The sequence below is a fragment of the Anomaloglossus baeobatrachus genome, chromosome 5, assembly GCF_048569485.1.
Source record: "Anomaloglossus baeobatrachus isolate aAnoBae1 chromosome 5, aAnoBae1.hap1, whole genome shotgun sequence".
Lineage (NCBI taxonomy): Eukaryota > Metazoa > Chordata > Amphibia > Anura > Aromobatidae > Anomaloglossus > Anomaloglossus baeobatrachus.
In genome coordinates, this window is record NC_134357.1 from 431730422 (window position 1) to 431754184 (window position 23763).

Here is a 23763-nt window from a genome sequence, read left to right on the forward strand (position 1 = left end):
GTCATCGTAGGCAAGTCCCACGGCTACTTCTAGTTGTGTGTTAATGTTAGGTCTGCAGTTCGCTGAGATTCCAAACCACTCTGGTAACATTCTGGGTTTCCTAGTTTTCTGTCCTTTTTCTGATCCTCCTCGGTCACTGAATCATAACACCTGCCGCTACAACGCTGAATAGGACCTTCCTGGAGAGGAGGATGCTCCCTACCTGCATCCAGGGGGTCCGATGGAAGCTGCACCAGCCAGGTTAAAAACGTTGAGGATTGCGGACTTCGGCTCAGTTGCACCACGCAGCAGATAAGCGGATGGCAGGCTTGATCCGGTCTTGGAACTGCCGAACGTCGCCACTCCCGGCGCAGCTTGCCTAGAAGCGCGACATATGGGAGCACTCTCAGTGCAGCTTGCCTAGAAGCGCGGTGAGGAGGAGAGTGGGCGGACGTACAGTGAGGGGTTCTGGGCACCAGGGTGACTCAGAGTGTAATTGTCCGGCCACTTAGGAAGTGGGGAGACCTGGCGGTGGGGCCACCCTGTTACCCTCTTCTCGCATAGGGGGAGAGCAGGAGTGTGGTACACCCTGTCGCCCATCTGTGAAAAAAATCGAAAAATAAAAAAAATCAAAAGGGCCTGAGAGCCCATGTCCACCTCCTAGGACACTAAGTAAAAACTGGCTTACTTCCTGGTCAGTCAGAGGGTGTACACTGCGGAGAAGGAGCTAACTTTTTTTTCTTAGTTTGCCTAGTGTCAACCTCCTGGCAACAGCACCATACACTCACGGTCCTGTGTTCCCCAATAAAGCGATAGAGAAATTATATTTTATATAGTAAAAAGCAGCATTAATAAATAATAACTCTCAAAAGGTAATCATTTACTTATATAACATAATAGTCTTCCATTCCCAGCATTACATTTACCTTTATTACTTATACAATCATCGGACACAGCTATTTTTTCTTTCTGACGAGTAGACATTGGATGCTTTCTGTTTACACCCATATATTTCTCTGTGAGACCAGGCAACCTATGATCAATAATGGAACATAAGTGAGGAAATAAAGATTTACTGACAACAGTTGTATTAGTAAAGCTTTTTTTTCATTCAAGTTTAAAAAATGCATTCTACAGTGAGATACTGGAGAAAACAAAGAATTTTGTGAAATTCACCTGTAAAATCCTGCTGAGTTCATTTGGCGATATAAAACTGCATAAACCTAAAACAAAATTTGGTCAAAATCTAGAAAAATAGTAGTTCACTAATGCCTAGAAAACTAAAAGGGAAAAAAAAATACTTGATGGGAACAGTATTCCCCACAGAACTCAACGAGAAAAAGATTTTACAGATAATTTTCACAAAAATATTTTCCTTATGCTATTGGGAAAAAAAACCCGTAAGGCTGTGGGACATTCACATGCAGTCTCATCTGGTCCACTGCTGTCTACAGGAGTTTTTGACTGAGAGTAGCATCCGGGGATGTATAGGTCTGCACGATGTACAATGTATTACTCACTACTGATTAAAGTACCAAAGAGTGAAGGATGTTCATAACAATTGATGCCTTGAGTGTTCGTTAAGAGAGGGAGACTAATGAAACACAATGCTGCAACCCCAAGAAGGAGAAGCCCTGGTAAAATGGAAGTCACAGGATGGATAGACATAAAAGGAGTTTTTCTATGAAAAAAGTTAAAGGGAACTTGGCAGGTGCAATATGCACCCAGAACCACAAGCAGTTCTGGGTGCATATTGCTAATACCTGCCTAACCATCCCTGTATACACTAGCATAGATGAAGAGATCTTTAAAAAAAGTATTTCTAAAGATCTTTTATCAGATGCTAATGAGTGAGGGGACTAGTCCCCTGGGCGTTAGTTCTCCTGGCTAGTCGGCTCCATTTGCATGTTAGTATGCCACTGTGGGAGTGCTAACATGCTAATGAATACACATGATGATCTGCGCCAACGCTGGATTTCGGATCAGTGCGTATGACCCCGGACTTTCGGTCATGCGCACTACTACAGTTTGAAGCCAGGACGTGTACACCCGGCTTCATAGTGCGCATGACCAAAACTCCGGTGTCATTTTCTGGACATGGACATTAGCTCTGAGTAGTCATGCCTCACGCTGCAACAATCATCCTTTGCACACTTGGTGTGCTGAAGTATGCAAACCCTAGCCACGTACCCTATGCAGACAGAGAATAGAGGAGATGTTGTGGGGTAAGGTAGTCCTGATCTATCTACCATATATGCTCCTCCAAGTTACGCTCCATTTTCTGCTAGCAAGAGCAGGAATAAATACTCTAGTGCAGCAGATAAACTCAAAAAATTCAGTAGGGGGACTAGCTGGACAACACCCAAACATTAAGGGGTGAAGCTTCAGCGCAACAGAGAGGTGACATTTTGGCTGATGAGATTAAGGCAGGGCAGAAAGACCTACGCCAGATATCAGAGCAGTTACTACAAGCCATCTCAGTTTGTAAGTGCTCAAGGATGGGGAAAACTGAAGAGCTACGGTTGGACATGGAACTTTTATGTCAAGATATGTAGGCTTTAAGTTGTAGTTTCAACTTCTTTCTGCACCAAAACGCTTCGATGTACAGTACAAGAACAGAGGATGGGATTTCTAGAAATCACATGCACACTGTGTGTGTGCTGCCCGCAGCGTAAACTGACATGCGTTGTAGCTTTCCGAGCCACAAGCATGCCAATTATTTGCTGCGGAGTGGCAAGTGTTCTTGGCAGGCAGAACAGAAGAGAGAAACTGCAACTGCCCAAGCCTGGATCATAGGCACGAGCAGCTGCGGTCTCCTGTGGAGGAGACTTATGGCCCTGCAGGTCAGGACGCAGTGGTTCCTGATTGTGGGCACGTACCCTTACTGTAAATCCACTGAACGTGGCTAAAAACCTACCAACAGGTAGTTGTCAATTATCTACCTGTTCTTACCGGCGATGATCTCTTTTGGCTTAGAAGGTGATTCTCCTGACTCTAACGTCATGTCGACAGAACAGCTTGTTCTCTTCCCCTCTGTCAACAGAACATCACTGCCGACTTCATTCTGATTGACAACCAGCTCCTCGCTGCCTAACTACTATGTTGACAGAGAAAACCTAAAGAGAAGAAGCTGCTTTGTTGACGTGACGTTATTAGCAGTTGGTAAATCACTGCCTGAGCTGGCAGACATCGTCTCCAGGTAAAACAGGCAGATAGTTAGCAACCATCCCCAGATAAACGCTTAGCCCCAAAAGAGAAAAGAAAAAAAAGTCCATGGTACCCCTTTAGGCTGAATTACAATAAAAATGTCACTTGACTTCATTTTGCTTAAGATATTCAGATACATACATAACGGGATTGTTTCGAACAGTAAACTGTGTGTCAGGCACTATCTCCATTTGCTCATCTGGAAATATATAAAAAAACATTTCAGCAGAAGAAATATATAAATATTTCATCTGAGCAGTTAGATACAGAAAACTGAGAACTAGTCTTTACCTCCTTTTGAAAATTTTCCGTGACTTTCATTCGGCTGGATAGTTGCTTTGTCAGGAGCCAGAAATTTCTGCTAAACATACATTATATTTTGGTTACTAAATGCAGTTTCTAGAAGAGGATGACCAGTAATTGTTTTGGTTTCTTGGGATGACCTTAACTAAAAAGTCCTAAATGAAAGCATTCCAACATCAAAAACAACCCAAGGGCATGTACACACTTTAAGTACCATATTTTTTGGACTATAAGACGCTCTGGACTAGAAGATGCACCCAGATTTCGACAACAAAAAAGAGGAAAAATAAATATTAAAACTACCCTGGTGATGTAAAAATGTGGAGGGAATAAAGGTCATAATGTTGGTGGTCTACAGTTGTGCTCGTTTCTTATTGCTCTAGGGTAGAAGAGAGGGTAATGATTTATTCCAAAGACAAAGAAGTATATTAGGAGGTTTGTACCAAAAAATAAAGGCCACTATATACTGTCCCCAACAGTGTCATAACAATGTCCTAATACAATTTACTTGGTTGCCTTGTACCAAAGTTCATAAAGAGCACAAGTCCATTTATTTGTGGAATCAGCTATGTGCCTGGAGTCTTACATGTGTAATGTCTTTCATTTATGCCACTTAAACTCCTTATACACAATTTAGCAAGCTGTACATTTTAGTAGTAGTTAGGGCAAAATTATGGGGCAGTGTCCATCTGCGATTGATTTCTGATGCCATCTCAATCAATGCGCAAGTGGGACCGAGGCCTGGTGTGTGTGTACAGAAATTATTAGTCAGCGCAACATGTGAAAAAATAAATAATTGGGGGAAAAAATGATGGGGTCATGAGAGTACTTTTTCCCCTCTTGCCTAGTCTCTGTGTGTCGTCCGTATCATCTGTGTGGCATGAATTCTTTTAAAAGGGGAAATGCTAAAACCTGGAATTTTAGGAAAGCTGATTTCAACAAATTAAGGGAAGAGCTTAAATGTGTAAATTGGGATAATGTCATGGTAACTGGGGATACCAAACATAAATGGGGTAAGCTTAAAGATATACTACTAGAGTCCTGTAAAAAACTTATACCCTCTGGTAATAAAATGTCCAGAAATAAAAAGAAACCACTATGGATAAATAAGACTGTACAAAGTATAAAAAAAACAAAAACAAAGAGCGTTTAAAATCTTAAAGGCTGAGAATACAGAAATAGCATTTCAGAAGTCTAAAGATATCAATAGGAAATGCAAAAAAGAAATCAAGCAAGCAAAATTAGCTACTGAAACAAAAATCGCCAATGACATTAAAATAAATCTCAAAATCTTTTATAAATACATTAATGCCAAAAGGAAAACAAAGGATAGTATCGGCCCCTTAAAATATAATAACAAGTTAGTTATAGAGGACAAACAAAAGACTGAGATATTAAACAGGCACTTCTCATCAGTGTTCGCCAAGGAGCAGACTGTTCCAGGGATCATTCAACAAGTGAAAAATCAAAGTTCACCACCCGATATAATTTATTTAACACAAGAAGAAGTACGCCTGCGTTTGAGTAAATTAAACATTGACAAATCCCCAGGGCCAGATGGCATTCATCCACGAATATTGAGGGAATTGAGCTCCGTAATCGACAGACAGCTGTATCTCATCTTTTTAGACTCGCTTGTAAAAGGGTTGGTGCCTCAGGATTGGAGGATTGCTGATGTAGTACCGATATTTAAGAAAGGTAAGAGGGTGGATCCAGGCAACTACCATCCAGTACATCAGTATGCAAAGTTTTTGAGGGCATGTTAAGGGAGTTTAAGGGATGACATGCAAAAATATATTGCAGAAAATAATATAATAACTGAGAGGCAGCATGGATTCATGAAAGATAAGTCGTGTCTAACCAACTTGTTGGGGTTCTATGAGAAGGTAAGACCAAATCTGGATATTGGTAATGCAGCTGATGTGATTTATTTGGACTTTGGAAAGGCATTTGATACTCTACCACATGATAGCCTTATACTAAAGCTCCAGATGCAAGGAATAGGGGAAACTACAGTATATGCAACTGGGTAAAGAAATTGGCTAAAAGATAGGAAACAAAGAGTAGTTATAAACGGTACATTCTCTAAATGGGCTATAGTAAGCAGTGGGGTGCCGCAGGGATTTGTGCTGGGACCGATTATTCTTAATCTCTTTATTAATGACCTTATAAATGGGATTGATAGTATAGTGTCAGTCTTTGCTGATGACACCAAACTATGCAGGATGTTAAAAACTGACCTTGATAGTACAATATTACAAAAAGATCTGGATAAGATGTGAGAATGGGCAGATATTTGGCAAATTAGATTTAATGTTGATAAATGTAAAGTAATGCACTTAGAACGGAGTAATCCTATAGCTGCATATACATTAAATGGAAGTAAACTCGGGACTACAGAACAGGAGAAGGACTTGGGTATTCTAATTACAAATAAGCTAAGCAGCAGTACTCAATGTCAGGCAGCAGCTGCTAAAGCAAACAAGATTTTAGGGTGTATAAAAAGAGAGATTAGATCCCGGGATCCCAACATATTGCTACCCCTCTATAAATCCCTTCTAAGGTCACATCTAGAATATGGGATCCAGTTTTGGGCTCCACATTTTAAAAAGGACATACAGAAGTTAGAATCCGTTCAAAGGCGGCTAACTAGACGACTACTGGGGGAAGAAGAATCAATGGTGGAGATCGCCCAACATGTCACCACATGTCATAAGCTGGACCATCATTCCCCAAATTGTGCCCCCAACACCCCATCCCCACAACCCTAACCCACTCACCTGTCACACTTCTTTTTCTTGCTTTGGCAACACTAAGGGGTACTTTGCACACTACGACATCGCAAGCCGATGGTAGCGATGCCGAGTGCGATAGTCCCCTTCCCCGTCGCAGCTGTGATATCTTGTGATAGCTACCGTAGCGAAAATTATCGCTACGGCAGCTTTACATGCACTTACCTGCCCTGCGACGTCGCTCTGGCCGGCGAACCGCCTCCCTCCTAAGGGGGTGGGTCGTGCGGCGTCACAGCGACGTCACATGGCAGGCTGCCAATAGAAGCAGGGGGCGGAGATGAGTGGAACGTAAACATCCCGCCCACTTCCTTCCTTCCTCATTGCAGCCGGGACGCAGGTAAGGCGATGTTCCTCGCTCCTGCGGCTTCACACACAGTGATGTGTGCTGCCGCAGGAACGAGGAACAACATCGTAACATCGGTCGTTCCGAAATTATGGAAATGACCGACGCTACACCGATCATATGATTTCGACGCTTTTGCGCTCGTTTATCGTAGTAAAAAGGATTCACATACTCCGATGTCGACAGAGATGCCAGATGTGCACCAGCGATGTCGTAGTGTGCAAAGTACCCCTAATTGTATCTTGGTCCTGCCAATAAAGCCTATTTGATTTGAGGGAAGAGAGAGAGAGAAGGAAGAGAGATGGAAGAGAGAGAGAGAAGAGAGAGAGGGAAGAAAGAGAGAGGGAAGATAGAGAGAGGGAAGAAAGATGGAAGAGTGATGGAAGAAAGAGGGCAGAGAGAGAGAACAGAGGTGATCTGTCACATGCTGTGCTGCATGTCACCAACTTACTCTGCTCTGTCACATGCTGACAAGTTGGTGACATGTAGCACACCATATGTCAGAGCAGAGCATGTCACCAACCTGCTCTGCTCTGTCACATGCTGTGCTGCATGTCACCAACTTGCTCCACTCTGTCACTTGTTATGCAGGTGACAGAGTGGAGAAAGTTGGAGACATGAAGCACAACAAGTCACAGTGTGGAGTAAGTTGGTGACATGCAGCACAACAGGTGACAGAGCAGAGCAAGTTGGTGACATGCTCTGCTCTGACACATGGTGTGCTACATTTCACCAACTTGTCAGTCTCTAGCTGCGTCCGGTCACCTGTACTGCTAGTGGGAGTGCAGGATCACACTGCCTGGCACCGCACGCTCTCCTGACAGCTGAGCAGAGCGGGCGGCTGTGTTGGATAGTGTGATAAGATACTTGTGCAACAGAGGGGTTTTCAGCTGAAGAAACCCTACCTGTACTCCACACTGGCGCCCTGTACCTCACAAATCTGCTGGATGCTAAGTCTTCTTCACCTCTCCACACTGGCACCCCGTACCATCCTCCGGATCCTCACCTCGATGCTGGGCTGTGACGTGTGGTAATCACCGCCCACAGCCTAGTCAATCAGTGTGAGTGGCGCTGGCATACCCTGATGTAATGTCAACTTTCAGAGCCCGGAAGTTGACGTTACATCAGCGGATACCAGAAGCTGCAGCGCCCGGGGATCATGTGACTGGCACTGAGCGTGCAGGATAGCGCCGCTCAGTGCCATAACTGAAAATAGAAGCCAATTAAGAAGACAACTGAAATAGTAAGTTACACTAATAGAGAAAATAAAAAAAATGGGTGAACCACCCCTTTAACCCCATAGCGACGGCCTAACGTCTCAAGACGTCGGAAAAACAGGGTACTTATTCTGTTCCGACGTCTTGAGACGTCAGGCCGGAAAAACCCTGTAGCGCCCCCCAGTGACGAAAAATCTCGGGGGTTTCAGCTACCGGGGGTAGCTGAGACCCCCCAGATTATGAATCGGGGTGTTTTGTATGCACCCCGTTAATGCGATCGCCGGTATACACCGTATACCGGCGACAACATAAAAAAAAAAAAAATGGCTGGTAAAATTTATTTATTTCTCATCTGACGTGATCAAACATGTCAGATGAGAAATAAATGTGAGCCCTTAGTGCCCCCAAAGCCCCCGGTACCGGAGAAATCCATCCAACCCCCCCCCCCCCTCCGGAAAATCCAAGATGGCGCCGACGCGCGCTGAAAACTCCCGCCGCCGCCGCCTCTGCATTCATTTCCCTCCGATCTGAAATGATCAAACATTTCAGATCGGAGGGAAATGTCCCCCTCCTGACCTCTCCTCCGGTACACCGGAGCTCTTTGGTCCCTGGAGCCCCCTCCAGTTCTTCAGAGCCCCCCTCCGGAGCGTGCAAGATGGCGCCGACGCGCGCTGAAAACTGCCGCCGCCGGCTCTGCATTCATTTCCCTCCGATCTGAAATGATCAAACATTTCAGATCGGAGGGAAATGTCCTCCCCCTGACCCCTCCTCCGGTCCACCGGAGCCCTCTGGTCACCGGAGCCCCCTCCGGGTCTCCAGAGCCACCCCCCCTCCCCCGCATTCATTCTGCTCTTTCTGCCGCATGTGACACGTCACATGCGGCAGAAAGGTGTCCCCAGGTCCCACTAGGTCACCCCCCATCACCCCCCCCAGCCCCCGAGCCCCCCAGCCCCCGGTCATACGTTACCTGTCTGGTGATCCGTCCCGCGATCACGCCGCCTCCTTCTTGAATGCTGACGGCGCATGCGCAGACAGCGGCTGTCAGCTGGATTCCTCCCCCGGTCCACAGTGGAGCAGCCTGTGCATCAGCGACGTCAGTCTTGCAGGGACGCTGACGTCGCTGATGCACAGGCTGCTCCACTGTGGACCGGGGGAGAGTGAGTGCAGTAATCAGCAGTCTCTCCATGTGAGGAGTGTGGTCCTCACATGGAGAGACTGCTGTTCCAGAAAATGGGGGGTACGTTCTGTGAGCGTGCCCCTCATATTCTGGAATGAGGTTACTGCAGGTCACTCTGCCCTAAGTTGGACCGGGGCAGTGTGAGTGCAGTATTCTCAGATTACTGCACCCACACTGCTCATGGAGAGCTTGCTCTTCCAGAAAATGGGGGATACGTTCCCTGAACGTGCCCCCCATATTCTAGAAGATCCAGAGTCGGCGTGGGACCTCACGGATTACAGCGGATTACAGCGACCGTAATTTCTTTATTTTCAATAAATTGGGGAAAGAGGAATGTTTCGGGGAGTTTTTTTTTCAAATAAATTTTTTTTTTGTCTTTTTTTTTTTGTCTATTACTTGACTGGGTTAGTGATGTCGGGTATCTGTTTAGATGCCGTGACATCACTAACCCCAGGGCTTGATGCCAGGTGACATTACAGCTGGTATCAACCCCATATATTACCCCGTCTGCCACCGCACCAGGGCGCGGGATGAGCTGGGGCGAAGCGCCAGGATTGGCGCATCTAATGGATGCGCCACTTCTGGGGCGGCTGCGGCCTGCTATTTTTAGGCTGGGAAGAGTCCAATAACCATGGCTCTTCCCACCCTGAGAATACCAGACCCCAGCTGTCCGCTTCACCTTGGCTGGTGATCTAATTTGGGGGGGACCCCACGTTTTTTTTTTTTTAAAAAAAAAACGCCTGGGGAGCCCTCCAAATTGATCACCAGACAAGGTGAAGCTGTCAGCTGTGGTTTGCAGGCTACAGCTGTCTGCTTTACCCTAGCTGGCTATCAAAAATGGGGGGGACCCCACGTCGTTTATTTTAATTATTATTTTTTTGGGGGGCTAAATACAAGGCTAGGCACCCTTTAGTGCCACATGAAAGGCACTAAAGGGCGCCAGCTTAGAATATGCAGGGGGTGGGACGTTATATATGTTTGACATGTATCCATTCATCCATTGTAGCATTTTAGGCTGGATGCCCACAATCGGGATTTGCAGCGTTTTGGGCACAGAGTGTTTTCCCTGCGTCCATAACGCTGCATTGTGCAGTAGAAGCACAGTGGAAGGATTTTTAGAAATCCCATGCCCAATGTGCTTGCCCAATGTACTTCTCTTCTCCGCAGCATAAACCGACCTGTGGCGGCAGCTTCCCGAGCCTCAGCATGTCAATTTATGCTGCGGAGATGAGTGTTCTCTGCAGGTAGCATAGAGCTCCACAGCGTCCTGAACCCAAATCGTGGGCATGGGCAGCTGCGTTCTCCCGTGGACAACACTCACATCTCTGCAGGAGGCTGACACTGTGTACTAGACGCCGTGTCGCTGGCTCATGGCCACATAGCCTAAAAGTGAGACATTGGTTGCTACAGCAACATTTTTGTGAAGTACCTGTGGATTCAAAATGCTTATTATACTCCTGAATAAAATCCAGTTTCCAAAATGGGGTCACTTGTGGGGGTTTCTAATGTATAGGTACCCAAGGGGCCCTGCAAATGTGACATGGTGCCCGCAATTTATTTCAACTTTTCCAGAATTCAAATGGTGCTGCTTCCATTCCAAGCCCTCCCATTTATCCAAACAGAGGTTTTTGGCCACATGTGGGGTATCCCTGTGCTCATAAGACATTGGATAACAACCTGTTGGGTCCACGGTTTGTTGTTGTCTCTTGAAAAAGTGAGAAATTTGATGCTGAAGCAACATTTTTGTGAAAAAAATGAAAATTTTCAATATGGCAACCTAAGCTTATCAAATTCTGTGAAGTATTCGTGGATTCATACTGCTCACTATACACCTAGATAAAAGCCTTGAGGTGTCTTGTTTCCAGAATGGAGTCACTTGTGGGGGACCTCCACTGTTTAGGCACCTCAGGGGCTCTCCAAATGCAACCTGGCGTCCGCTATTGATTCCAGCCAATTTTGCAGTCAAATGGCACTCCTTCCCTTCCGAGCCCTGCCATGCGCCCAAACAGTTGATTTCCACCACATATAAGGTATCGCCAAACTCAGGAGAAATTGCACAATAAATGTTATGCTGAATTTTTTCCTTTTACTCTTGTAAAAAAAAAAGCTACCTGGTTGAAATAACAATTTTGTGGTAAAATTTTTTTTTTTTTTTTTCATGGCTCAACGTTATAAAATTCTGTGAAGCACCTGGGGGTTCAGGGTACTCACCAAACATCTAGATAAATTCCTTGAGGGGCCTAGTTTCCAAAATGGGGTCACTTGTGTGGGGTTTCTGCTGTTTAGGTACCTTAGGGGTCCTCCAAATGTGACATGGTGCCCGCAATCTTTTTCAGCCAAATTTCCTTTCCAAAATTCAAATATTGCTCCTTTCGTTCCAAGCCCTCCCATTTGTCCAAACAAAGGTTTCAGACCACATGTGAGGTATCACCGCGCTCATAAAAAAGTGGTTAACAAACCTTGAGGTCAAATTTTTGGAATTACCTCTTGAAAAAGTGAGAAAATTGATGCTAAAGCAACATTTTTGAGAAAATTATTAAAATTTTCAATATGACAACGTAACGTTAACAAAATCTGTGAAGTACCTGTGGATCTAAAATGCTCACTATACCCCTAGATAGAAGCCTTGAGGGGTCTAGTTTCCAAAATGGTGTCACTTGTGAGGGGTTTCTTCTGTTTAGGTACCTTAGCGGACCTGTAAATGCAACATGGTGCCCGCAATCTATTTCAGCCAAATTTGCTTTCCAAAATTCAAATATTGCTCCTTCTGTTCCGAGCCCTCCCATTTGTCCAAACAGAGGTTTCTGACCACATGTGGGGTATCGGCGCACTCATAAGAAAGTGGGGAACAAGTTTTGGGGTCCATTTTGTTGTGTTAGTTCTTCTAAAAGTGAATAAATTTGGGTTAGAGCAACATTTTTAGGTAAAATTTAATTTTTGCTTTTTTTCATTCCACATTGCTTTTGTTCATGTGAAGCACCTGAAGGGTTAATAAACTTCTTGAATGTGGTTTTGAGTACTTTGGGGGGTGCAGTTTTTAGAATGGTGTCACTTTTGGGTATTTTCTGTCATCTAGGCCTATTGAAGTCACTTCAAATGTGATGTGGTCCCTAAAAAAATGGTTTTGTAAATTTTGATGTAAAAATGAGAAATCGCTGATAAACTTTGAACCCCTCTAACTTCCTAACAAAAAAAAATTTTGTTTCCAAAATTGTGCTGATGTAAAGTAGACATGTGGGAAATGTTATTTATTAACTATTTTGTGTCACAGAAATCTCTGGTTTAACGGTATAAAAATTCAAAAGTTGAAAATTGCTAAATTTTCAAAATTTTTGCCAATATTCAATTTTTTTCTTCAATAAACGCAAAAAATATTGTCCTAAATTTGGTACTAACATGAAGTCCAATATGTGACGAAAAAACAATCTCAGAATCACCGGGATCCGTTGAAGCATTCCAGAGTTATAACCTCATGAAGTGACACTGGTCAGAATTGCAAAATTTGGTCTGGTCATTAAGGTGAAAATTAGCTCCGTCACTAAGGGGTTAAGCTAACACTGCAGGTAAACAAAAAAGAGAATTTTGTTTACTTACCGTAAATTCTTTTTCTTATAGTTCCGACATGGGAGACCCAGACCATGGGGTGTATAGCTTCTGCCTCCGGAGGACACACAAAGTACTACACTAAAAAGTGTAGCTCCTCCCTCCGAGCATATACACCCCCTGGATGACCAAATCTAGCCAGTTTAGTGCAAAAGCTGAAGGAGGACATCCACCCACAAGTAGAGACAGAGCAAAACCCGGAACAACCGGAACCTTTGACTACAACAACAGCCGGTGAAAACACACGGAACAAGAAAACTGCCAACAGGCAACAGGGAGGGTGCTGGGTCTCCCATGTCGGAACTATAAGAAAAAGAATTTACGGTAAGTAAACAAAATTCTCTTTTTCTTCATCGTTCCTTATGGGAGACCCAGACCATGGGACGTCTCAAAGCAGTCCATGGGTGGGAAATAAACAGAAAACTGAGAAGTAGGCAAAACCTAACTTCACAAATGGGCGACAGCCGCCTGAAGGATGTGTCTGCCCAAGCTCGCATCTGCCGAAGCATGAGCATGCACTTGGTAGTGCTTTGAAAAGGTGTGCAGACTAGACCAAGTGGCAGCCTGACAGACCTGCTGAGCCGTAGCCTGGTGCCTGAAAGCCCAAGAGGCACCGACAGCTCTGGTCGAGTGTGCCTTGATCCCCGGCGGGGGAGGCACCTGAGTACTCTGGTAGGCATCAGATATGGCCGACCTAATCCAACAAGCTAGGGTCGGTTTAGAAGCCGAGAGACCCTTGCGCTGACCTGTGGTCAGCACAAAAAGAGAGGTGCACCGCCTAAGAGCGGCGGTGCGTGACACATAGATCCGGAGCGCCCGCACCAGATCTAAAGTATGCAACGCTTTCTCAAAGCGATGAACAGGGGCCGGACAAAGGGAAGGCAATGAAATGTCCTGGTTAAGGTGGAAAGGAGACACCACCTTAGGAAGAAAGTCCGGAGTCGGACGGAGAACTACCTTGTCTTGGTGAAAAACCAAAAAAGGTGACTCCGAAGAGAGCGCGGCCAAATCAGAGACACTCCTGAGAGAAGTTATGGCCACCAGAAAGACGACTTTCTGTGAAAGTCGAAACAAAGAAACTTCCCTAAGAGGATCAAAGGGGGGTTTCTGTAAGGCCGTGAGGACCAGATTAAGGTCCCAGGGATCCAAAGGCCGCCGGTAAGGTGGAATGATGTGAGATGCGCCCTGCATGAAGGTGCGCACCTGAGCCAGTCGGGCGATACGCCGCTGAAAGAACACTGACAGAGCCGAGACCTGTCCCTTAAGAGAATTGAGGGATAGTCCTAGCTGCAGACCGGACTGTAGAAAGGACAGGATGGTTGGCAAGGAAAAAGGCCAAGGAGCATGGCCGGAAGAACGACACCAGGACAGGAAAATTCTCCAAGTCCTGTGGTAAATTTTTGCCGAGGAAGACTTCCGAGCCTGAGTCATAGTGGAGATGACTTCGGGAGGAATGCCGGAAGCCGTCAGGATCCAGGACTCAAGAGCCACGCCGTCAATCTGAGAGCTGCAGAATTCTGGCGGAAAAACGGACCTTGAGAGAGAAGGTCTGGGCGGTCCGGGAGACGCCACGGCACCTCTACGGACAGACGGAGCAGGTCTGGGTACCAAGCTCGCCTGGGCCAGTCTGGGGCGATGAGTATGACCCGACGGCCCTCCATTCTGATCTTGCGCAGGACTCTGGGCAAGAGAGCTAGAGGGGGAAACACGTAAGCCAGACGAAACTGGGACCAATCCTGAACCAGCGCGTCCGCTGCAAAGGCCTGAGGATCGTGGGAGCGAGCCACGTAAACCGGGACCTTGTTGTTGTGCCGGGATGCCATTAGATCCACTTCCGGAGTGCCCCACTTGCGGCAGATCGACCGGAACACTGCCTGATGCAGAGCCCACTCGCCGCTGTCCACGGTTTGACGGCTGAGATAATCTGCCTCCCAGTTTTCTACGCCTGGGATATGGACTGCGGATATGGTGGACTTGGAGTCCTCCGTCCACTGCAGGATGCGTTGAACCTCCAACATTGCCAGGCGGCTGCGAGTCCCGCCCTGGTGATTGATGTAGGCAACTGCTGTTGCGTTGTCTGACTGGACTCGAATGTGCTTGCCCGCCAACAGGTGGTGAAAGGCTACGAGAGCTAGGAGCACAGCTCTGATTTCCAGCACATTGATCGAGAGGACTGATTCGGACGGAGTCCAAATGCCCTGTGCTCGGTGGTGGAGAAATACTGCTCCCCAGCCGGAAAGGCTGGCATCCGTGGTGAGGATCACCCAGGACGGGGTCAGAAAGGAGCGTCCCTGAGACAGAGAGAGAGGCCGAAGCCACCACTGACGAGAGCTCCTGGCTTGTGGCAACAGAGCCACCAACCTGTGCAAGGAAGAAATCCGCTTGTCCCAACAGCGGAGAATGTCCAGCTGCAGAGGACGCAAATGGAACTGGGCAAAGGGAACCGCTTCCATTGACGCCACCATCTGACCCAGCACCTGCATAAGGTGCCTGATGGAGTGACGGCGGGGCCTCAACAGAGAGCGCACCGCCAGATGGAGGGACTGCTGTTTGACTAAGGGCAGCTTGACAAGTGCCGGCAGAGTTGCGAATTGCATCCCTAGGTACGTGAGTTTTTGGGTCGGGGTCAGAGTGGACTTGGGCAGATTGACAAGCCACCCGAATTGAACAAGAGTGGCGAGAGTGAGCGAGACACTCCGCTGACAGTCTGCGCTGGATGAAGCTTTGACAAGAAGGTCGTCAGGGAAGGAATTACTGCCAACCCCTGGAGGTGCAGGACCGCAACCACTGCTGCCATGACCTTGGTGAATACTCGAGGGGCCGTGGCTAACCCGAAGGGGAGAGCCACGAATTGGAAATGTTCCTCTCCGATTGCAAAACGTAGCCAACGCTGGTGTGAAACTGCAATTGGCACATGCAGATAGGCATCTCTGATGTCGATGGATGCCAGGAAATCTCCTTGGGTCATTGAGGCAATGACTGATCGCAGAGACTCCATGCGAAAATGCCGCACCTGAACATGCTTGTTGAGAAGCTTGAGATCCAGGATGGGCCGGAAGGAACCGTCCTTTTTTGGAACTAGGAAGAGATTTGAATAGAAACCTCTGAACCGTTCCCTGGCGGGAACCGGCACAATTACTCCGTTGGCCTGCAAGGATGCCACGGCCTGAGAGAAGGCGGCGGCCTTGGAGCAGGGGGGAGTTGACAGAAAAAAATCTGTTTGGCGGGCTGGAAGAGAACTCTATCCTGTAGCCGTAGGAGATGATATCCCGCACCCACTGGTCGGAGACGTGTTGAAACCACACGTCGCCAAAGTGGGAGAGCCTGCCACCGACCAAGGACGTTGCTGGCTCGGCCAGATAGTCAAGAGGAGGCTGCATTGGTGGCAGCAGCTCCTGCGGACCCTTGTGGACGCGGCTTCTTGCGCCAGGTGGGCTTCTGGTCCTTGGCCGAGTTAGTGGACGAGGCCGAGGGCTTAGAGGATGACCAGTTAGAGGAACGAAAGGAACGAAACCTCGACTGGTTCCTGCCCTGGACAGGTTTCCTGGCTTTAGTCTGTGGCAAGGAAGTACTGTTCCCGCCAGTAGCCTCCTTAATAATTTCATCCAGCTGTTCACCGAACAGCCTGGACCCAGCAAATGGGAGCCCAGCAAGGTACTTCTTTGAGGAAGCATCCGCCTTCCACTCACGAAGCCACAAGATCCTGCGGATAGCGAGGGAATTGGCGGAGGCCACCGCAGTGCGGTGAGAGGCCTCCAGCATGGCAGACATGGCGTAGGCTGAAAAGGCTGAAGCCTGGGAAGTTAAAGCAACCAATTCAGGCATAGAGTCCCTAGTGAGGGTATGCATCTCCTCCAGAGAAGCAGAGATGGCTTTGAGAGCCCACACTGCTGCAAAAGATGGGGAGAACGAGGCCCCTGTCGCCTCATAGACAGACTTGGCCAGGAGGTCAATCTGGCGGTCAGTGGGATCCTTGAGTGAGGTGCCATCAGCCACAGATACAACTGTCCGGGCTGAGAGTCTAGACACCGGAGGGTCCACCTTTGGTGAGAGAGCCCACTCCTTGACCACCTCTGGTGGAAAAGGAAAACGGTCATCAGAACCACGTTTAGGAAAGCGTTTGTCAGGACAGGCTCTGGGCTTGGACACAGTGGTCTGAAAACTGGAGTGGTTAAAGAACACACTCCTTGGTCTCTTAGGCAAAGTAAACTGGTGCTTTTCTGCCAGAGAGGGTTGCTCCTCTGATACTGGCGGATTGAGGTCCAGAACAGTATTAATGGACGCAATCAAATCACTAACATCTGCATCCCCCTCAGTCAGATCAATGGGGCACATAGAGGTAGCGTCCGAGCCCCCAGTAAAGACATCCTCCTCGTCCTGCGAATCGGCTCGTGAATCGGAGCCGCGGGACGAGGAAGGAGAGGGGTCCCTGTGTTTCCTTTTAGGAGGACGGGGTCTGGGAGCAGATGAAGAATCCTCTGTGAGCTCTGGAGAGCGAGCCGAAGCAGCAGAGGCACCCTGTGAAGGGGGCTGATGCATGCTCAGCAGAGTCCGGGACAGCTCTCCCATGGAGTCAGCAAAGGACTGGGAGATAGACTTAGTAAACAATTCTACCCAAGCCGGGGGTTCAGCCACCGGGGCCGGAGCAGCCTGAGGGACCACTGGGGAGACTCCAGGCTGAGGCACCACCATGTTAGAGGAGGCATCACAATGAGGATATGTGCTCGGTTCAGGCAGTACGAGCTTACATTCAGTGCATATTGAGTACAGCCTTGCAGCCTTGCTCCTAGTGTGAGACATGCTGCTGAGGTGGGGGCTCTGCAGTAAGAACACACTCCTTCAGAATGACCCCCAGAGAGTGTATAATAAAGTCCACAACCAGAGGTTGTGGCTTACCAGACCGATTTGTGTGCCCTCCGGATCCCACAACTCAGACCCCCAGACAGGTTGCAGAGATGCAGCAGCTAGCGCCGATCAGTGTGAGAACGCTGATAAAATGGCACCGGAGTGAGGAGGGGGGGCGGGGCCTAGTCCAAGAGCGGGAACCGGAGGGCCAAGGAGATATCCAGGGGAGGGAAACATCTCCTCAGAGAGGAGTGTCCTCGCCTCTGCTGAACGGCCGGTGGGCTGCGCCGCACTGTCCCTCTGCCTGACTGACATGCAGGGGCAGTGAAACCGAAAGTAGGCCGCAGCTGAAGCCGGGGACTAAATTTTACAGTGCGGCCGGCGAGCAGGCACTCTCGGCGCGGTTCTCAGGGGAAACCCAGAGAACCGTCCGGAAATGTCACCAAAATAACTAACACACTCTCCCCAACAATAAAAAATGCAAGGGACCCCCTGACAATAACGTCTCAATACTTAGCTTGAGAGACGCAGGGCCAGGTCCCTGAGGGATGAGTGCTCCGTCCGGCAGGATCCTGAAGGGCTGCGGATGGAGACCGGTCTCCTGCAAAGCAGTGAGAACCGTGCTGGCTCCCACTTCAAGCCAGAGCCCGAGGGATGGTGAAGGAGCGCGGCATGTAAAGGCTCCAGCCTTGAAATCAACCTTAACAGCACCGCCGACACAGTGGGGTGAGAAGGGACATGCCGGGGGTCCAGCTTGGACCCGCTTTTCTTCCAACTCTTTAAAATCAAAAATCAGATGAAAATGCATGTGATCCTCCTGAACACAAAGCATTGAACTGGCTAGATTTGGTCATCCAGGGGGTGTATATGCTCGGAGGGAGGAGCTACACTTTTTAGTGTAGTACTTTGTGTGTCCTCTGGAGGCAGAAGCTATACACCCCATGGTCTGGGTCTCCCATAAGGAACGATGAAGAAACAGACTGAGATAACAGTCAGGGATGAATTATCTGTTTTAACTATTGCAGCATGCTGTCTTCAGATTACATTGCAGAAAACTGCTGACAGAGTCCCTTTAACATTGCTGTGAGTGCAATACGATTTTTTATCTTTGTATTCCACTCGCAGATTTTATACTCAGAGTTGACTGATCCCTAAGGCCCGTTTCACACGTCAGTGAAAAACACTGACGTTTTTCACTGGCGTGTAAAACACGCACATGTCCCTCCGTGTGCCGTGAATCACGGCACACGTGGGTTGTCTAAGTGCTCCGTTCTCGATGGCCCGTGATTGCACTTAGAGATTAACTCACCTGTGCGCGCTCCCGCTCTCCATGGTTCTGATCGCTCCCGCGGTGCAGCATCCGGCCGGCGCTGACCCCTGCAGCAGCTGCTTCCGGGTCGGCTGTGTCGTGCATCATGAATATGCGCGACAGTAATGAGGCGGCTCAGAAGCAGCAAGATGCACGGGCTGCAGAGGACATCGCTGGAGCCGGGTGAGTAAAAATGATTTTTATTTTAAAAGCACATTTTTTTCTGGCACATGTTTCACGGACCACACCACTGCGTGGTCCGTGGGACATCAGTGATGCCAGAAAAAAATGGACATGTCTCCGTGCGGCAATCACGGACACGCGGGTACGCCACACGGAGACACGTGCAGTGAAAAATCACTGATGTGTGAGCAGACCCATTCATTATAATGGGTCTGCGTATGTCAGTGATTCTGGTACGTTTAAAAAAAAGCACAAACGTACCAGAATCACTGACGTGTGAAACAGGCCTTATAGTTAGAAATATACGGTATAAGCAGATCTTTTTGCACCAAAGACGTGTCTCTAGGCTTTAAAAAGGCAGAATAAAATTAGCAAGTTTTTGATTAGTTTTTTACACTTTGTTTCAATTCAACTGAATTGACATACTGCAGATTTGAAACTGCTTCAAGTCTGAAAGGAAAAAAATAAGCAGTGTGTGAACAAGATTGCAGAAATCTAATTCTCTATGCTTACAGTAAAATGCTGCGTTTTTATTGAGGCAAAAATATGAGAAGAAAAACACAATGTGTGAACAAGCCCTCATGTACATAGTATAGCACACTGCACACACCTCTATGAATAACAGTTTTATTTAGCTACAAACCTGCAGTGCTGTGGTTTGCTTTGTGTGTCTTGAGTAGTCATTTAAATCGGTGATGGGAGCTGTGCTTCTTGTAGAAGAGCTTCTCATTTCTAGAGGTGGTTTTATTCTTCCTCTCCCTAATATTGCTGCAAAGGAAAAAAAGCAAAAAAACATTTTCCACTTAGAACATTAGGAAGCCACAACAACTAACATTCATTTCTATACAGTAAAAATGAACACACAAAATAGTAGCAATATCCTACAGTGGCATGTAAAAGGTTGGGCCCCCCTTCTGTGTGCATCACTCTCCACACACATCAGCGGGCAGGCAGACAGGAGGTCATTGTGATGCTGCAGGGAACGGTGGCCAGTAAGTATACTTATTCAGTGCACCCCACGCTGATGATGATACTCGGGGGGCAGTCACACTTGATCACTCCAGGCTGTAGTTGCCAGGGATGATCAGGCGGCCCGGCTGTTAATTATGCGCTCACCCCCCACCCATCATCCCGCCCACCTGTCAGTGCCGGCTTCAGCGCTGAGAGATAATGGGCGTTGGGATGCAGTGCATATGAAAAGAGATAATGAGCAGGTCCACATGGTCACAGTAGGCGCTACTACAGCCTGCTCCTGCCTCTGAGGACCCGCTCCACCACCACCGCACCCCCCTTCCCCGCAGCCATTGGACTAAAAGATGCACGCCCCACTTTCCCCAAAAAATTTTTGGGAATAAAGTGTGTCTTATAGTCCAAAAAATACGGTAATACGAAGTGACTGGAATGCAATAAAACATTGCATTCCACTCGGACCAATATTACTCTATGGGGCAGCTCTCATGAACGATTATTTTCTCAGCCCATATCGGACCGAGAAAATAGTCGCAGCATGCTGCAGGTGCAATGTGAGCTTGTTTCACGCTCACCCATACAAGTCTATGGGGCGAGGGAAACATCGCACTGCACTTGCATTACACCGGTGTAAAGCGAGTGCAGTGCGATTCTCGCATTTGCCGGCAACGGAGGAGAGAGGGAGATAAATCCCTCCCTCTCCTCCTCAGCGCCGGCCCGCCCCCCGCAGCTATGGTCTGATCACACGATCGGACCACAGTTGCATGACCCTCATATGACATTCGGCTCCTGCTGTGCTGCGAGCGTGAGCTGAGAGTCATGTGAGGACACGTAGTAATCCCCGTGTGGTCTCGGTCTTATACAGATGATGTTATATTTGCATCAAGGATTTGTTGAAATTTAGTTGAATCCATTCTTCACTCTACCCATGACATATTCCCCATTCCATTGGCTGCCATACAACCCCAAAGCATGATTGATCCACCTCCATGCTTAACCCTTTCACCCCCCAGCAATTTTCTGTCTTTGTTATTTCCTTCCCTTCTTCCAAGAGCCATCTTTTTTATTTTTCCATCAATATAGCCATATGAGGGATTGCTTTTTGCAGGACATGTTGTACTTTTGAATGACACCATTATGGGAAACTGTCGGGTACAATATGCACTCAGAGCCACAAGCAGTTCTGGGTGCATATTTCTAATCCATGCGTAACTGTCCCTGAATATACTAGCATAGATACATGGATCTTTAGTAAAAGTATTTCTAAAGATCTTTTATCTTATGCTAACGAGCGCAGGGACTAGTTCCAAGGGTGTTATTTCCCCCAACTAGTCTGCCCTCTTAGCATGTTAGCACGCCCAAAGGGGCGTACTGACATGCTATTCAATTCAGCATCACTAGCGGTGATGCACGTTCCTGTGTGTGCTGTGACCACTCTTCTGAATGCCAGGCATTTTCGGCATGCGCACTAGACCTCTCTAAAGCTAGGACGCCCTACACCCAGCTTCATACTGCGCATTGCCGGAAGTGCTCGGCATTCAGAAGCGCGGTCACAGCAAACACAGGTACCTACGTCACTACTGGTGATGCTGAATTGAATAGCATGTTAGTATGCCCCTGTGGGTGTGCTAACATGCTAGTAGGGCGGAGAAGTCAGGGAATATAGCACCCTTAGGACTAGTCCCTGCGCTCTTTAGCATGAGATAAAAGATCTTCAGAAATACTTATTCTAAAGATCTCTTTATCTATGCTAGTGTACAGGGATATACAGGGACAGTTAGGCAGAGATTAGCAATGTGAACCCAGACCGGCTCATAGTTCTAGGTGCATATTGCACCTGACAGGTTCCCTTTAACTCTGCACCATATTGTACTGGAAAACAGAATAAAAATTAAAAGTGCAGTCAAATTGCAAGAAAAAGGTTTTTTTTATATTTTTATTTACCAAATTCACTTTATGAGAGAAGGGAGCCAGCACAATCTAAAAGTGGCATGCATCATATAAAAAGTGCAAATTCAGAGATTTATTCCAACTGTACTATAATGCAAAATTAGATTTTTAGCAAATAATTGATCAATTTTTTTGAGCCACCCCTGCCACGTCACGGCAAATCTTAATAGGAGGTCCTACTCTATATTATGTATTTCATGTGCTCTGCGGCCTCCTAGATAAATTAAAAGCAGAACCATATAAGTTCAACACATAACTGTAACCTATATATAACCGCTTCCATGTAGCAAAAAGAGGCAACTGCGGATAAAAGGCAGCCCAAGTCCCAGCATATGCAGCTGACGCCACACATAGCAGGACAATGTCAGAACTGACCTTCACAGTGTCAGACCAGCAACCATTAATAAATGCGGACCAGATCCAAGTATGGTGCTTAATTAGCAATGCCTGTAGAAGAGGGTGAGGCAGCTGAATGTGAACAGCTACCAACAGGAGGAATATACTAGTGAGGATATCGATTAATCAAAAATAATGCACAGTATAACAACCTCTTGCAAATAATCCAATGAAATTTTATTAGTATACAATTACAGGCATAAGAGGAAAAAAGTTTGTTTCATAAAAATGTATATATAAAGACAATCAGGTTAATGTCAGGAAAATACCAGGAACCATACAAAAATCGGGTAGTACACATTGGGAGCGCAGCTCCCCGAGGAAGGTCACGAAACGTGCGCGTCGGAGCACGCCACGTCGGGTAGTTAACACATATGGGTAAGTGTTTCACATTTATTACGGCTTTATAACTTTAAACTCAGCTGGTAATTTGCCTTGTTGCTGAACACGTACTAAGCTGTTGAATGTGAAACTGGGCACATCGCTCATTATGTCTATTTACTGTCAGCAGGTCTGCTTTGCATTCCTTATCTTTACTGTGTAATTTAATTAGACCCACCCCCTGGGCTTACGGTTTTGGCGATCTGCCCTGTGGTATTACATCTATCAGCTATTGTTTGTGAAACTGAGCTTATCGCTCTTTTATGTTCACTAAGGGGTGCTTCACACACAGCGAGCTCGCTGCCGAGATCGCTGCTGAGTCACGCTTTTTGTGACGCAGCAGTGACCTCATTAGCGATCTCGCTGTGTGTGACAATGAGCAGCGATCTGGCCCCTGCTGCGAGATCGCTGCTCGTTACACACAGCCCTGGTTCGTTTTCTTCAAAGCCGCTTTCCCGCTGTGACACACAGATCGCTGTGTGTGACAGCGAGAGAGCGACAAATGAAGCGAGCAGGGAGCAGGAGCCGGCGTCTGACAGCTGAGGTAAGCTTGTAACCAAGATAAACATCGGGTAACCAAGGTGGTTACCCGATATTTACCTTAGTTACCAGCCTCCGCAGCTCTCACGCTGCCTGTGCTGCCGGCTCCTTGCTCTCTGCACATGTAGCTGCATTACACATCGGGTTAATTAACCCGATGTGTACAGCAGCTAGGAGAGCAAGGAGCCAGCGCTCAGTGTGCGCGGCTCCCTGCTCCCTGCACACAGCGCTGGTAACTAATGTAAACATCGGGTAACCATACCCGATGTTTACCTTAGTTACCAGTCTCCGCAGCTTCCAGTCGGCGGCTCCGTACAAGCGCAGCGTCGCTTGCACGTCGCTGCTGGCTGGGGGCTGTTCAGTGGTCGCTGGTGAGATCTGCCTGTTTGACAGCTCACCAGCGACCATGTAGCGATGCAGCAGCGATCCTGACCAGGTCAGATCGCTGGTCGGATCGCTGCTGCATCGCTAAGTGTGAAGGTACCCTAACAGCGGGTCTGCCACTTTGCATTCCTTTATTGTACAGCTAAACTAGATTCATCCTCCGGGCTCACAGCTTTGGTTTGGCA

General features: G+C 47.5%; 1 protein-coding gene across 3 annotated transcripts in view; it reads right to left on the reverse strand.

Moving 5' to 3' along the window:
* Window positions 1-23763, reverse strand: part of SYCP2 (synaptonemal complex protein 2) — a 398741-nt gene that overhangs the window by 201699 nt on the left and 173279 nt on the right. For 2 of the 3 annotated variants that reach the window (XM_075347763.1, XM_075347760.1), the window contains exons 14-17: window positions 19602-19726; window positions 3478-3547; window positions 3328-3385; window positions 906-1012 (exon numbers count right to left, since the gene is read on the reverse strand). In XM_075347763.1, the coding sequence (XP_075203878.1) occupies window positions 906-1012; window positions 3328-3385; window positions 3478-3547; window positions 19602-19726 (360 nt within the window). The remainder of the gene's footprint in view (window positions 1-905; window positions 1013-3327; window positions 3386-3477; window positions 3548-19601; window positions 19727-23763) is intronic. The other variant, XM_075347762.1, reaches the window with a different exon arrangement.